The sequence below is a fragment of the Mobula hypostoma genome, chromosome 14 (assembly GCF_963921235.1).
Source record: "Mobula hypostoma chromosome 14, sMobHyp1.1, whole genome shotgun sequence".
Taxonomy (NCBI): domain Eukaryota; kingdom Metazoa; phylum Chordata; class Chondrichthyes; order Myliobatiformes; family Myliobatidae; genus Mobula; species Mobula hypostoma.
The window spans coordinates 41,421,727-41,438,426 of NC_086110.1; the positions used below are offsets into that span (position 1 = coordinate 41,421,727).

General features: G+C 39.6%; 1 protein-coding gene across 2 annotated transcripts in view; it reads right to left on the minus strand.

Annotated features, from left to right (window-relative positions):
• The window catches only part of LOC134356222 (PH domain leucine-rich repeat-containing protein phosphatase 2-like), a 132,962-nt gene that overhangs the window by 40,934 nt on the left and 75,328 nt on the right, over positions 1-16,700 (minus strand). For both annotated transcript variants that reach the window (XM_063066997.1, XM_063066996.1), the window contains one exon: positions 12,408-12,638. In XM_063066997.1, the coding sequence (XP_062923067.1) occupies positions 12,408-12,638 (231 nt within the window). The remainder of the gene's footprint in view (positions 1-12,407; positions 12,639-16,700) is intronic.

The following is a 16,700-nucleotide window of genomic DNA, read 5'->3' on the forward strand; positions in this document are numbered from 1 at the left end:
GGCCATTCTGGGATGCTAGGCACAGGTCCACTCAGAGGGGACGTCAATGGTGGGAGCCTGCACTTAATTCTGAGATTAAGTGTTTACGCCTGTGCAGTTGCTGCTCGTAAGAGAAACCCTTATAAAGGAATAAAACAAAAGCTGCTTAAACTGATGAGAAGCCAGCAATGTTGTCAAGTATCTGATATGCCACAAACACATCACTGAAATCAAAATGATACATCATTCCTCAGGTCAAAGTGCCTCATCGACCTCTCTGATGATCCAGCAAAAAAAAAATTGGAAAAGTACAGTATGCCCAGTACCATGATGTCCCAACTCTTGTACTTAACATCCAATGCTGCTGCTGCCTGGAGCACTCCTAGGACCAAAGAGCTGAGAACTACCTTAACCTCCACAGAGGCTATCCAAGTATGCAGTGGCATGCAAAAGTTTGGGCACCCCTGGTCAAAATTTCTGTTACTGTGAATAGCTAAGCGAGTAAAAGATCAACTGATTTCCAAAAGGCAAATGGACTACCTCAAGAGGCGCAAGCTGAAGGTTTTGCCATGGCCCTCACAGTCCCCTGACCTAAACATCATCGAGAATCTGTGGATAGACCTCAAAAGAGCAGTGCATGAAAAACAGCCCAAAGATCTCACAGAACTAGAAGCCTTTTCAAGGAAGAATGGGCGAAAATCCCCCAAACAAGAATTGAAAGACACTTAGCTAGCTACAAAAAGCGTTTACAAGCTGTGATACTTGCCAAAGGGGGCGTTACTAAGTACTGACCAGCAGGGTGCCCAAACTTTTGCTTCGGGCCCTTTTCCTTTTCTGTTATTTTGAAACCGTAAAAGATGGAAATAAGTAAGTTTTCTTGCTTAAGATATTAAAGAAATGCGTCATCATTAACTTTATGCCTTTTGGAAATCAGTTCATCTTTTACTTGCTTACCTATTCACAGTAACAGAAATTTTGACCGGGGTGCCCAAACTTTTGCATACCACTGTAAGCACATAGCCAAAGGTTGCCCTTTGTTCTCATTGACATCTTCAACATCTCCCTGAGCAGCACCATCGCCCCTACGTGCTTCAAGGCTGCCACCCTCGTCCACGTACCAAAGAAGTCTTCAGTGTCCTGCCTCAATGACTACCGTCCCGTTGCTATCACATCCATCATCATGAAATGTTTCAAGAGGCTCATTATGAGGCACATCAAGACCCTGCTGCCCCCTCACTGGACCCCCTGCAGTTCGCGTATCGTCCCAACCGCTCAACAGATGACGCCATTACCATCACCCTCCACCTGGCCAAAAAAAACACACAAATTCGAATGCTGTTCATAGACTTCAGTTCAGCATTCAACACAATCATTCCTCGGCACCTGATTGTAAAGCTGAAACTGCTGGGCCTGAACAACCTCCCTCTGCAACTAACTGGGAGACCTCAGTCAGTCTGGATTGGGAGCAACATCTCCAACACCATCACACTGAGCACGGGGGCCCCCCAGGGCTGTGTGCTCAGCCCACTGCTGTTCACTCTGCTGACTCACGACGGTGCTGCAACACACAGCTCGAACCACATCATTAAGTTCGCTGATGCCACAACCGTGGTGGGTCTCATCAGCAAGAACGACGAGTCAGCATACAGAGAGGAGGTGCAGCAGCTAACAGACTGGTGCAGAGCCATCAACCTGTCTCTGAATGTGAACAAAACAAAAGAGATGGTTGTTGACTTCAGGAGGACACGGCACGACCACTCTCCGCTGAACATTGACGGCTCCTACATTGAGATCGTTAAGAGCACCAAATTTCTTGGTGTTCACCTGGCAGAGAATCTCACTCGGTCCCTCAACACCAGCTCCATAGCCAAGAAAGCACAGCAGCGTCTCTACTCTCTGCGAAGACTGAGAAAAATCCATCTCCCAACCCCCATCCTCACCACATTCTACAGAGGATGTATCGAGAGCATCCTGAGCAGCTGCATCACTGCCTGGTTCAAAAATTGCACTGTCTCGGATCGCAAGACCCTGCAGCGGATAGTGAGGTCAGCTGAGAAGATCATCAGGGCCTCTCTTCCTGCCATTACAGACATTTACACCACACGTTGCATCCGTAAAGCCAACAGCATTGTGAAGGATCCCACGCACCCCTCATATAAACTCTCCTCGGTCCTGCCATCCAGCAAAAGGTACCGAAGCATTCGGGCTCTCACGACCAGACTGTGCAACACCCCAAGCCATCTGATTCCTTAATACCCAGGTTCTAGACTGACATCTACATCATTTATTATATTGTAATTTGTCCTCTACTGTGCTTATTGTCTTGTTTATTAATTATTGTGCTGCCCTGCACTGTTCTGTGCAATTTATGCAGTCCTGTGCAGATCTGTAGTCTAGTGCAGCTTTTCTGTTGTTTTACATCGTCTAGTGTAGCCTTATGCTGTCTCACATAGTCTAGTGTAGTTTTGTGTTGTTTCATGTAGCACCAGGGTCCAGCAAGAACGTTGTTCCATTTTTACTGTGTACTGTACCAGCAGCTTATGGTCAAAATGACAATAAACTTGACTTGAACTTGAAATTAATATTTTAAAAGATTATTCCTGAAGTGTTCTCTCTACAGAGGCTACCTGTTCAGTTAAACATTAAACAGTCTCGACATGTATGTACATGCATCTATCTCCAAACTTCTGCAGATATGTCATCTTAGTTTTGACCAACTATTAAATATTTCTGTAAATTTCATAACAAATCCTACCAAAAATATTTAAGATACTACTTCCGAAGTGACAAGAATCAGAAATACAGCAGCAATATTACATTTCTTAATTTCAACAGCACATATTTACAGAAAAACACCATACATGTGCAATCAGGCACGTTCATTTCCATTCTCATCAAATAAATCAAAGATAGCGTGCAACAGAGATGATAGAAAGGACAGCAGGAGATGAGGCATAATCTCAGCCAGTGGGATGAGTTACCGGGCAATAGAGGCATGGTTCAGTTAAAACAGAAAGCAACAAATACCGGACTGTAAGTGTTATATTTGAATGCATGCAGTATAAGAAATAAAATGGACGATCTTGAAATTCAGCTACAGATTGGCAAGTATGACATTGTGGCCATCTCTGAAACTTGGCTAAGGGATGGCTATCATTGGGAGCTGAACGTCCAAGGATATACAGTGTATCGGAAAGACTGGTTAGTAGACAGAGGGGGTGGTGGGGTCCTTTCTATCAGAAATAATATTAAATCATTAGAAAGGGATGACATAGGATTGGAAGGTGTAGAGTCTCTATGGGTTGAGTTAAGAAATGGCAAGGGTAAAAGGACTCTAATGCCAGTTGTATATAGGCCTCCAAACAGCAGCCGGGATGTGGATTACAAATTACAGCAGAAGATAGAAAAGGCATGTCAGAAGGGCAATGTCATGATAATCATTGGGGATTTTAACATGAAAGTAGAAAACAAGGTCAGTACTGGACCTCAAGAGAGAGAATTTGTAGAATGTCTAAGAAATGGCTTTTTAGAACAGCTTGTTGTTGAGCCCACTAGGGGATCGGCTGTGCTGGATTGGGTGTTCAGCAGTGACCTGGAGGTGATAAGAGAGCTTAATGTTAAGGAACCCTGAGGGAACAGTGATCACAATATGATCGAGTTCACTTTCAAATTTGAGAAGGAGAAGCTAAATTCCAATGTGTCAGTATTTCAGTGGAATAAAAGAAATTACAATGGCATGAAAGGAGAACTGGCCAAAGTTGACTGGAAAGGGACACTAGCAGGAAGGACAGTAGAGCAGCAACGGCTGGAGTTTCTGCAAAAAATGAGGGAAGTGCAAGACGGATATATTACAAATAAGAAGAAATTTTTGAATGGAAGGAGGACACTACCACAGCTGGCTGATAAGTGAAGTCAGAGCCAAAGTAAAAGCAAAGAGAGGGCATACAAGGAAGCCAAAGCTAGTTTAAGATAAGCTTTTAAAAACTTGTGGAAGAAAACTAAGAAGGTAATTAGGAAGGAAAAGGTGAATTATGCAAGGAAGCTGGCGACTAATATTAAAGAAGATACCTAAAGCTTTTTGAAGTATATAGAGGGTAAAAGAGAGTTGAGGGTAAATATAGGACCAATAGAAAATGACGCTGGAGATATTGTAATGGGAGGCGCAGAGATGGCAGAGGAACTGAATGTGCATTTTTCATCAGTCTTCACAGTGGAAGATGTCTGCAGTATACTGGACATTCAAGAGTATCAGGGAAGTGAAATATGAGCAGTAAAAATTACAACTGAGAAGGTGCTCAGGAAGCTTAATGGTCTGAGGATGGATAAATCTCCTAGACCTGATGAAATGCACCCTCGGGTTCTGAAGGCAGTAGCTACAGAGATTGCGGAGGCATGAACAATGATCTCTCAAGAATTGATAGATTCTGGGATTGTACCGGATGGCTGGAAAATCGCAAATGTTACTCCGCTATTTAAGAAGGGTGGGAGGCAGCAGTAAAGAAACTATAGACCTGTGATAGCCTGACATCAGTGGTTGGAATTGATTATTAGGGATGAGATTACAGAATACCTGGAGGCACATGACAAGATAGGCCAAAGCCAGCATGGTTTCTTGAAAGGAAAATCCTGCCTGACTAACCTACTGCAATTTTTTGAGGAAATTACAAGCAGGGTAGACAATGGAGATGCAGTGTACTTGGATTTTTCAGAAGGCCTTTGACAAGGTGCTGCACATGAGGCTGCTTAGCAAGATAAGAGCTCATGGAATTACAGGGAAATTACTAGCATGGGTGGAACATTGGCTGATCAGCAAAAAACAGAGTGGGAATAAAGGGATCTGGCTGGTTGCCGGTTACCAGTGGAGTTCCACAAGGGTCGGTGTTGGGACTGCTGCTTTTTACAATGTATGTCAATGATTTGGACTGTGGGATTAATGGATTTGTGGCTAAATTTGCTGATGATACAAAGATAGGTGGAAGAGTGGGTAGTGTTGAGGAAACAGAGAGCCGGCAGAGAGACTTAGATAGTTGAGGGGAATGGGCAAAGAAGTAGCAAATGAAATACAATTTGGAAAGTGTATGGTCATGCACTTTGGTGGAAGAAATAAACAGGCAGACTATTATTTAGATGGGGAGAGAATTCAAAATGCAGAGGTGCAAAGGGACTTGGGAATCTTTGTGCAAGATACCCTACAGGTTAACCTGCAGGTTGAGTCAGTTGTGAAGGCAGCGAATGCAATGTTGGCATTCATTTCTAGAGGTATAGAATATAAGAGCAGGGATGTGATGTTGAGGCTCTATAAGGCACTCGTGAGACCACACTTGGAGTACTGTGTGCAGTTTTGGGCTCCCTATTTTAGAAAGGATATACTGACATTGGAGAGGGTTCAGAAAAGATACACAAGAATGATTCCAGGAATGAAAGGTTTACAGTATGAGGAACGCCCGGCAGCTCTTGGACTGTATTCCCTGGAGTTCAGGATAATGGAGGGGGGAGGCGGGCAGATCTCATAGAAATGTTAAGAGGACTTCCGGTAGCGCTCATGGAGTGAAGTCGCGTTCTTGACTCGCTCCATTACCTCTGAGTTTTTTTTCTCTATGGTCAGCTATACTTTAATTAACTATTAAGGCATCAATTCTTACAATACTTTGAATTAAACTGAATTCTCCGACAATTGGATGATACTTAGATCTGCTATGTCTAAGAACGGGAAAAACGGCAAGGATGGTAAACCTCCGGTTAAACCGAAAGCTACGGATTTCCCCCCGAATGAATCACCGGTGACTTTGAAAGCGATATCGGAGTTAATTCAGAGGGAAATTTCAACCTCTGTTAGGGAGATGATTCGTACGGAAATTGCAGGCTCTGTTAAAGACCTGATTCATACGGAAATCTCAACTAATCTCCAGAAAATTGCCGATTCAATGGATAAGATGCAAACATTTATTGCGGAACAGCAGTCGGCTATATCTGATCTTCAAAAATTCGCGCAACAAAGTGAACTTAAGATGGGGAAAATCGAAGAAACAATTAATGTAATGAAGAAGAAACTTGACTTTTTGACTTTTAAAAACTCTGACTTGGAATCTAGAATGCGACGGCAGAATTTACGAATGATCGGGGTGAGGGAAGCTGTTGAAGCCAACAACCCCATGAAATATTTTTCTCAACTTTTAAAAGATGCATTCCCTACTGTATTTCCTGACCAACCACCGCTACTGGATCGTGTTCACAGAATCCCATCATATTCGTCTAGGTCAGATAGACCTAGGCATGTTATTTTACGTTTTCATTATTTTCAAGACAAGGAGAGACTGTTTCGATTCGTTCGATCTAAAGGTTTCATTGATTTTTCGGATCTTAGGTTCCGATTCGTGGAAGATTTCAGTAAACCAATCTGGGACCAACGGGTTCGTTACAGATCCGTGATGTCGGAATTCTATAAGATGGATTTAAGACCAGCGCTGCTGTACCCTGCATGTCTAAGGATTCGCATGTTAGATGGAGCCCTTCGTTTTTTTGATTCTCCATCGGATGCCCAGAGTTATCTGGATCAACTTTCATCTTCAACATCTTAATTGCCTTTTTTTAATTATCTCCGTTGATCGGAGGCTGTGAATTGGTTGGTTTTAACTTTTCCGTGCCCTATCTGGGCAGAAAAGTTTATTTTTGATTTCTTAATATGGCTGTTAAACTTTCTTTTTAACTGCGTCATTTCTTTCTTTTCCCAGGGGATTCTGGGTGGTTACTTCCCTTTTGTCATCTTATGTATTTCCTGTGTGGCCTTAAATTTTGTAGTTTTTTTAAAATTTTATTCTGTTTTGCTTTTTATAACCACTTTATGTTAATAATCCTATTTTTTCTTGTTGCTGTGTCTACTCATGGGTTTGAGGTTTATTGTGGTTTTTTTTAATATATATTTTCCGGCTTTTGTTCTGTTCTGTGTGTATTTTAATTGAGCTAACTTTTTTTTACTTACTTTTTTACTGTTTTACAACTAGCTGATCCTTTTCATATTTATACCTTTTTTTTAGGGAGCGTATACCGGAAGTCATGGGGGTAGTTTTAGCGCTTGCTTCTTTCTGGCGGGTCTGCTTTAGATTTTGCCTTGGGGTCTTGGGGCAGGGGGTGGCGGGAGGGGCTTCATGTTTTAGTTTGTTTCTCTTTGGGCTATATACATTATTGAAGTACTGGTTGCGTCCTTTTCCCCGGTATCTTTTGTATGTTCTGTTTCCTCTCCGGGTTTGTGGGTCGCGCCTATCGTCAATCCTCCTTGTTGTGGGTTGACTTTAGGATTTATGGAGTCTATTATTAATTTTGTCTCCTGGAATACTAATGGTCTTAATCATCCTATTAAAAGGAAGAAAGTTTTTAAAGTGTTCCGGAGACTTAAAGCACAAATTTTATTTTTACAAGAGACCCATGTACGGAGGGGGGACAGACTACGTTTTTTCAAATTCTGGAAGGGTCAACAATTTCATTCGAACTCCAATGCTAAGATTCGAGGCGTCTCTATTTTTATAGATTCCTCAGTTACTTTTACACAACAGGATATTATCTCTGATCCGAATGGTAGATTTTTATTGGTTAGTGGTTTACTATTTAATAAAAAAGTAGTTTTGGTTAATGTTTATGCTCCTAATATGGATTGTCCGGAATTTTATAAATCATTGTTTGATCAGTTTCCGAATTTGAACGAGTTTTCATTGATTTGGGGCGGAGATCTTAATACCTGTTTGTCTCCAGCTTTGGACCGTTCGGCTCCTTTACGGACTTTACCTAATAAATCTGCAAATCTGATTAATTTTTTCCTTTCTGATTCTGGGTCGACGGACATTTGGCGTTTTCTGCATCCTCAGGAAAAAGATTTTTCCTTCTTTTCACATGTTCATCATTCCTATTCAAGAATTGATTATTTTTTTATTGATTCTCGTCTCATTCCTTCAGTGATTAAATGTGATTATGATTCTATAACCATTTCGGATCATGCTCCACTTAAGCTTTCTATTAAAATTATGGCCAATATACCAAACAATAGACAATGGCGTTTTAATTCGCTGTTGCTTCAGGACTCGGACTTTGTTAATTTTATGAATGAACAGATTGAGCTTTTTTTTACAATTAACCATACAGAAGATATTTCGGTTAACACTCTTTGGGACACTTTTAAAGCCTATATTCGGGGTCAGATTATTTCGTATTCCGTTGCTTTGAGGAAGAAACAGAAGCAGGAGGAGATGGCAATTGTGGACAAGATTAAAGAAATTGATAAGAAATATGTTATGGCTCCTTCTGAGGAGTTATACAAACAAAGAACTGAACTTCAAATGGAACACAGTTTACTACTCTCGTCCTCGATTGTAAACCAATTAAAGAAAACAAGAAGTGACTTTTATGTTCACAGTGATAAAATTGGCAAGCTGCTGGCTAATCAATTGAAATCTAATTATGTTAAATCTCAAATCAATCAGATTTATAACCAAAATGATCGATTGATATTGGATCATGTGGGGATTAATCAAACCTTTTGTGATTTTTATTCTTCTTTATATCAATCAGAGTCTCCTCGAGATTCTAAATATATGAATGATTTTTTAGATAAGTTAGACTTCCCTCAGATTTCACAGGATATGTCTTCTTTATTAGATACTTCCATTACAATGGATGAGATTAAGAATGTTATTTTTTCTATGAATCTGGGGAAAGCTCCTGGCCCTGATGGGTTTACCGTTGAATTTTATAAATGTTTTGCTTCTTTATTGATTCCTTGGCTCTATAAGGTTTTTGAGGCTTCTTTGAAACTTGGTAAACTTCCGGAATCTTTTAATAGAGCATCAATTTCTCTAATACTAAAGAAGGATAAAGACCCTGCTCAATGTGCATCTTATAGACCAATATCTTTATTAAATGTTGATTCTAAAGTTTTTTCTAAGTTATTAGCAAATAGACTAGAAAAAGTACTTCCTTCTATTATTTCGGAAGACCAAACGGGTTTTATTAAAGGTCGTTACTCTTTTTATAATATTCGTACATTGTTAAATATCGTTTATACTCCCTCACAAAATGTTCCTGAGTGTGTTATTTCTTTAGATGCCGAGAAAGCTTTTGATAGAGTAGAATGGCCTTATTTATTTAAGGTGCTTGAAATGTTTAACTTTAGCTTGAAATTTATATCCTGGATTAAACTGTTATATCACTCCCCTGTAGCCTCGGTTCGTACTAACTCTTTAAACTCACCTTTTTTTCCTCTCTTTCGTGGTACTCGACAAGGCTGTCCTCTTAGTCCCCTATTATTTGATATTGCATTAGAACCTCTTGCAATTGCTATTCGAGAATCTTCAAATATTACTGGGATAACTCGGGGATTAAAGTCCCATAAATTATCACTCTATGCTGATGATTTACTTTTATATATTTCTAATCCTGAGAGATCTATTCCTGCTGTTTTAGAGTTATTAGCACAATTTGGTCTTTTCTCAGGTTATAAATTAAATCTTAGTAAGAGTGAACTTTTTCCGATTAATAAACATCTTCCCTTATATTATAAATTTCCATTTAAATTGATTAATAATTACTTCTCATATCTTGGGATTAAAATTACTTGTAAACATAAAGATTTATTTAAGACTAACTTTTTACCATTAATAGACCATATTACTCAACTTTCATCTAAATGGTTTCCCTTATATTTAACTTTGATTGGTCGTATTAATGCAGTTAAGATGTTTTTTTTGCCAAAATTTTTTATATCTGTTTCAGGCATTACCAATTTTCGTTCCTAAATCTTTTTTTGATAAAGTTGACTCTAAAATTTCTTCATTTATTTGGCAGAATAAGAATCCGAGACTGGGTAAAATACATTTACAGAAAGCTAAGAGAGATGGAGGTTTAGCATTACCTAACTTTAGATTTTATTATTGGGCTATTAATATTCGACATATGAAATTTTGGTTACTTGACCAGGACATACTATCTATTCCTAAATGGGTAGCATTGGAATTACAATCTGTTCAGGGTTATACACTTGGTTCTATTTTAGGTTCCTCTCTTCCTTTTGATTCGAAACGTCTTAAGCAGGTCTCTAACCCGATAGTTAAATATGCTTTGCGCATTTGGTTTCAATTCAGAAAATTTTTTGATCTTAATCAATTCGGGTTAGCGATTCCTATTTTAGGTAACATATTTTTTCCTCCCTCTTTTAAGGATCGCGCTTTTCAAACTTGGAAGACTAAGGGTATTTTACGGTTTTTGGATTTATTTTTAGATGGTTCCCTTATGTCTTTTGAACAATTATCTAATAAATATAACTTATCAAGAATACATTTTTTTAGATATTTACAAGTTAGAAATTTCCTAAGTACTATACTTTCTTCCTTTCCAATGCTTCCTCCTATATATATTTTAGATTCGATAATTAACCTTAATCCATGTCAGAAAGGTGCATCGGCTATGATTTATAATATTATTATGAAACTTAGGAAAGCTCCATTTGATAAGATTAGGGTAGATTGGGAACAGGAATTGGGGCTTACCATTTCTGTGGATGATTGGGGGCAGATTTTACAATTAGTTAATACTTCCTCTATTTGTGCTAAACATTCCCTAATTCAATTTAAAGTGGTTCATAGAGCACATATGTCCAAAGATAAGATAGCGCGTTTTTACTCGCATATTAATCCTTTCTGTGATAGATGTTCGGGGCAGATAGCCTCTTTAACTCATATGTTTTGGTCTTGCCCTACTTTGGAAACTTTTTGGAGAGATATTTTCAATATTATTTCTAAGGTATTAAATATAGATATCTCTCCTCACCCTATTACTGCTATCTTTGGACTACCTAAAATTTCTAGTAATCTTTCCCCTTCAGCCCGTAGAATGATTGCATTTCTTACTTTAATGGCGAAAAGATGTATTTTACAACATTGGAAAGAGCTTAATGCTCCAACTACCTTTTTTTGGTTTTCTCAGACGATTTTATGTTTGAATTTGGAGAAAATTAGAAGTAACCTTTATGATTCTTCATTTAAATTTGAACAGATTTGGGGACCTTTTATTCGATATTTTCATTTAATGTAACATTTACCCTTCTTGTTTTTTTTTCACTGTTTTTAATGGAGGTCGGGATTGAGGACGTGATTTTAAGTTTAACTCTGTTTGGTTTCAAGTTAGCCCATTGCTTTGCCTTGCTTTTAGTTAGCTGCACGGTGGGTTTTTTTTTGGGGGTTTTTTTTTCTTTTTTTTCCATTGATATATATAAAATTTAGTATACTATTATGTTATCTTGGTTTCTTATGCTTAAATTACATTGTTTGTAGTATTTTCTTTTTGGTATTGTTATCTTTTGGAATTTTATTATATTTTAACATTGTATTAATGTTTATATGGCTTACCTTTTTTGTATACTTACTCAATAAAAAGATTTAAAAAGAAAGAAAGAAAGAAATGTTAAAAGGTCTGAACAGATTAGATATGACAAAGTTATTTCCCATGGTAGGGGAGTCTAGGACAAGAGAACACAACTTCAGGATTTAAGAACATCCTTTTAAAAGAGATGCAGAGGAATTACTTTAGTCAGAGGGTAGTAAATCTGTGGAATTTGTTGCCACAAGTGGCTGTGGACATCAAGTCATTGGTGTATTTCAGACAGAGATAGATGGGTTCTCAATTAGTCAGGGCATCAAAGGGAATGGGGAAAAGGCAGGGGAGTGGGGATGACTGGAAGAACTGGATCAGCCTATGGCTGAATGGTGGGCAGACTCGATGAACTGAATGGCCTACTGCTGCTCCTTTACCTTATGGTCTAACATCTAAAAACACAATTCATTATGCAACTTCCACAGAGGATGCAAAACTGTTATAAATGTAATCTAGAGGATCTGCAAGATTCATCCAGTGGTCACATGGAAGAAATTGCACAAGTTTGCAAAACCATAGTTATTTGCCATGGATAGGCAGATAAATACATAGCTTTTCAGTGGATGATAATAGGGTATTTTAGGCATTACAATACAAAACATACGCTGATTTATATAAACATACATGGGGATTTCAGTAAATCTGGAATTAATTACATACTTAACTAAGTTCCTAAACTTGTGACTTCAACATCACAAACAGTCCATTCCCTCGAAAATAATAGAAAAAGGCATGCCCTGAGATCGACAAGTCCGGTTTTCAGAAACTTGAGAAAATTATCTTTAATTTAAAGCATAATGATATGTAATTTAGTTATTAGTAGATTAAATTACTGCAAATTCATTGAGTATAAACTGAACCCTTTTTGATTATATTTGGTTATAGATTAGTTCTCAGTAATCTTAATACACTGAGTATTTGTTTGTTTAATGATGTGCCAAACCAAATTGCAGAGACTGTGTCAGTTAAGTGAATTCACAGAGCCCTAGGCTTCGACTTTAATAAATCCTTACCTAAGATCCAGGTGCTTAATATGAGTCATCTGTCCCAGTGTTTCCAATGTTAACGTCTGCAAATGGTTTCCAGCCATGCTAAGTTTATCTATAGCTGTCAAAATCGTACACACTGCTGGGATCACTTTGAAGTCATTGAAGGACAGGCCAAGATGAATTAGCTGTTGCACATTTCCCAATTCTGAGGGCAAACTCTGAAGACAATTCCCATCCAGAATAAAAGTCTGTAGACTGGGAAAGAAAAGAAATTATACATTTTCTCTATAAATTTACATTAAATAACACCCTAACTTGTTGAAAAGCACAAATGCTGATACAGTTCAGAAAACACCGGCGTGAGGGGTGGGGTGGGGGGAGGGGAAGAAGAAACACCTGAAGCGCTGGTTTAAAAAAAAATTAGTAACAGGTTCCTTTTAATCAAGAACAGTTTCAAAACTGAGTGAAAATAGATAAAGGTATTAGTAACATTTTAAATTAAAATAAACAGAAGGCAAGACAATAAAGATCTATATGAAATACTTCCACTTTTGAAGGTATCTAAAAGTACAAGCTGGATCATGCTCAGCATTACCCATGAGATCCCTACGGATGTGGTAAAATTCTGTGGCCCTGAGATAGTATTAAAAAATTGGAATAAATTTCTAAAAAAATAAATGAAAATCAAAAAATTGTTAATTCGAAACATGTACAAAAATCTAATTCAAAACATTGATATAAGTTTAAATTACAAAAAAAGAAACCACCTATTTTTCACATCTAGGTCAAACGAATGGAAGTGTGTTGAGTAAGCCAGTTAAAGGACCACAAAAGACAGAGGCCCATCTCGAAATTCAGTGCTGCAACCAGCAGCACTGCAGGATCACAATTTGTTCAATAACTCCATGGTGCAATGTGTAATGCTGTTTTCTAGAGGTTCCCTCCAGAACCACTGGCTGAAGCAGTGCACATCCTGGCCAATACAAAATATTCAACAAGTCATTACTATATGTGGATGACACAAATGTAAGTGCTGTTGCAAGTAGTGTATAAGATTATAAAAAATTACATTAGGATCTTGATCAGCTGGGTATATGGGCTGAGGATGGACAAATGGCTTTTCATCCAGATATATATTAATCCAGTTACCAGTGGTGTTCCACAGGGGTCCGTGTTGGGACCGCTTCTTTTTACATTGTACATCAATGATTTGGATTATGGAATAAGTGGCTTTGTGGCTAAGTTTGCTGATGATACGAAGATAGGCGGAGGGGCCGGTAGTGCTGAGGAAACGGAGAGTCTGCAGAGAGACTTGGATAGATTGGAAGAATGAGCAAAGAACTGGCAAATGAAATACAATGTTGGAAAGTGTATGGTTATGCACTTTGGCAGAAGAAATAAACGGGCAGACTATTATTTAAATGGGGAGAGAATTCAAAGTTCTGAGATGCAACAGGACTTGGGAGTCCTCGTGCAGGATACCCTTAAGGTTAACCTCCAGGTTGAGTCGGTGGTGAAGAAGGCGAATGCAATGTTGGCATTCATTTCTAGAGGAATAGAGTATAGGAGCAGGGATGTGATGTTGAGGCTCTGTAAGGCACCGGTGAGACCTCACGGAGTACTGTGGGCAGTTTTGGTCTCCTTATTTAAGAAAGGATGTGCTGACGTTGGAGAGAGTACAGAGAAGATTCACTAGAATGATTCTGGGAATGAGAGGGTTAACATACGAGGAACGTTTGTCCACTCTTGGACTGTATTCCTTGGAGTTTAGAAGAATGAGGGAAGACCTCATAGAAACATTTCGAATGTTGAAAGGCATAGACAGAGTGGATGTGGCAAAGTTGTTTCCCATGATGGGGGAGTCTAGTACGAGAGGGCATGACTTAAGGATTGAAGGGCACCCATTCAGAACAGAAATGCAAAGAAATTTTTTTAGCCAGAGGGTGGTAAATCTATGGAATTTGTTGCCACGGGTGGCAGTGGAGACCAAGTCATTGGGTGTATTTAAGGCAGAGATTGACAGGTATCTGAGTAGCCAGGGCATCAAAGGTTATGGTGAGAAGGCAGGGGAGTGGGACTAAATGGGAGAATGGATTAGCTCATGATAAAATGGCGAAGCAGACTCGATGGGCCGAATGGCTGACTTCTGCTCCTTTGTCTTATGGTCTGATGTGAGGTATTGCTTTTAGATCAAACCAGGGGAGTACTTATAAAAAACAAGAGATTCTGCAGATGCTGGAAATCCAGAGCAACACACACAAAATGCAGGGCGAACTTACCAGGTCAGGCAGCATCTACTGAAATAAATAAGCAATGTTTCAGGCTAAGACTATACCTCTTCCCACTCTGTCTCCTGTAAAACTGCCATTTCCTCGTCACTGTCACATCTGTTCCCAGACTGAGGTATCCTTTTCAGGACACTGCAGATATCATCTTCCTCCTTCAAAGAACAGGGTTTCCCTTCACTCACCACTGATGTTGCCCTTGCCTACATCTCCTCCATTTCCCAGACATCGAGCTCACCCCATCGTCCGCTGCCTTAACAGGGATAGAGTTCCTCCTGTCCTCAGTTACCATTCCATGAGCCTCTGCATCCAATACATCATTCTCCACAACTTCCGCCATCTTCAACAGACCCTAACTGCAAACACACCTTTACCTCCCTCCAACTCTTCATTTTCCTCAGGGATCGTTCCCTATGTGATCCCTTTGTCCATGTGTCCCTCCTCAATAATCTCCCTCTTGGCACTTATTCTTGCAATGACAGAAGTACTATATCTGCCTATTCACCTCCTCCCTCACCTCCACTCAGGGCCACAAGTAGTCCGGGGAGGGGGGAGGGGGAAGGGGGGAGGGGGGCTCTTTGTCAAGCACCTCTGCTCTATCTGCAAAAATGGAATTTCCCAAAGGCCAACCATTTTAATTCTTATCACCATTCCTGTTCTGACATGTTGGTCCATGGCTGCCTCTTCAGCCATGATAAAGCCACTCTCAGGTTGCAGGAGCAACCCTTACATTCCATCTAGGTAGCCTCCAACCTAATGGCATGAAGATTTCTAATAGGTGAAGATTTCTCCAACTTCTTGTAATTTTTTTTATCTCCGTTCCTTTCTTTTTTCTTCAACTTCCTACTCTGGCTTCTTACCTCTTCTCCTCACCTGCCTACCACTGTCCCATGGAGCCTCTCCTCCTTTCTTTTCTCCTGTGGTCCACTCTCCTCTATCAGATTCCTTCTTCTCTAGCTCTTTGCCTATCCACCTCTCACGTCCCAACTTCATACTTCACTCCCCCCCCCCACCCATCTGACTTTACCTATCAACTTTCTAGCCTGTCCTCCTCCCCACCACCACCACCTTCTTATTCTGGTATCCTCCCACTTCCTTTCCAGTCCTGATGAAAGGTCCTGGTCCAAAATGTCAACTATTTATTCACTTCCATAGATGCTGTCTGACCCGCTGAGTTGCTACAGCATTTTGTGTGTGTTGCTCAAGGTAGTACTTATGCAGTGAATGATAGGATCCTGGGGAGCTGTGGAACAGATGGACCTAGGAGTACAAGTGCACAGTTTTCTGAAAGTCACGGGTACGTAGAGAGGGCGGTGAAGGTGGCAGGCCGGTCTTCTTCATTTGAAGCTCTGACAATAGGGGTTGGGAAATTATGAGCTATACAAGATGTTGTCAGGGCCGCATCTAGAGTATTGCGTTACAGTTATGGTAACCTGTTATAGGAAAAATGCAGAAAATATTTACCAGGATGTTGCCTGGATTTGGGGCCTTGAGTTGCCAGAAGAGGTCTAGGACTTTATTCCCTTGAATGTAGGGGCATAGGGTGAAAGCACAGTCCTTTTCCCAAGGGGATGTGCTAAAAACAAGAGGGCATAGGTTTAAGATCAGCAGTAATGGGATATCAGTGATAAGGGATATCAGTGCAGCCTTTTCACATAAAGGGTGGTATCTATTTGGAAATGAGCCGCTAGTAGTGTTTGAAGCAAGTACATCAACAACATTTAAAAGCTACATGGATGGAGAGGTTCAGAGGGCTATAGAGAGCAGATGGGACACTGGGCAACACTGGGCCAGAACACTTCTTTCCATGCAATACAATCTGATGACTCTTAGTAAATCCAATAGCAAATTAAGCAGCTTTCCTAATAGGTGGTCCACTGCAGAATGTGCCATCACAAAATAGTTGAGGGAATCAAAAGAAGGGAGGCTAATAAATACATAAAATCAACTTAAAGATCCATTGAGAGTGGTGGTTAAAAAAAGAGGAGATTATGTGAAATCTATATTTAAATTGTGCATTTATTTATTTAGA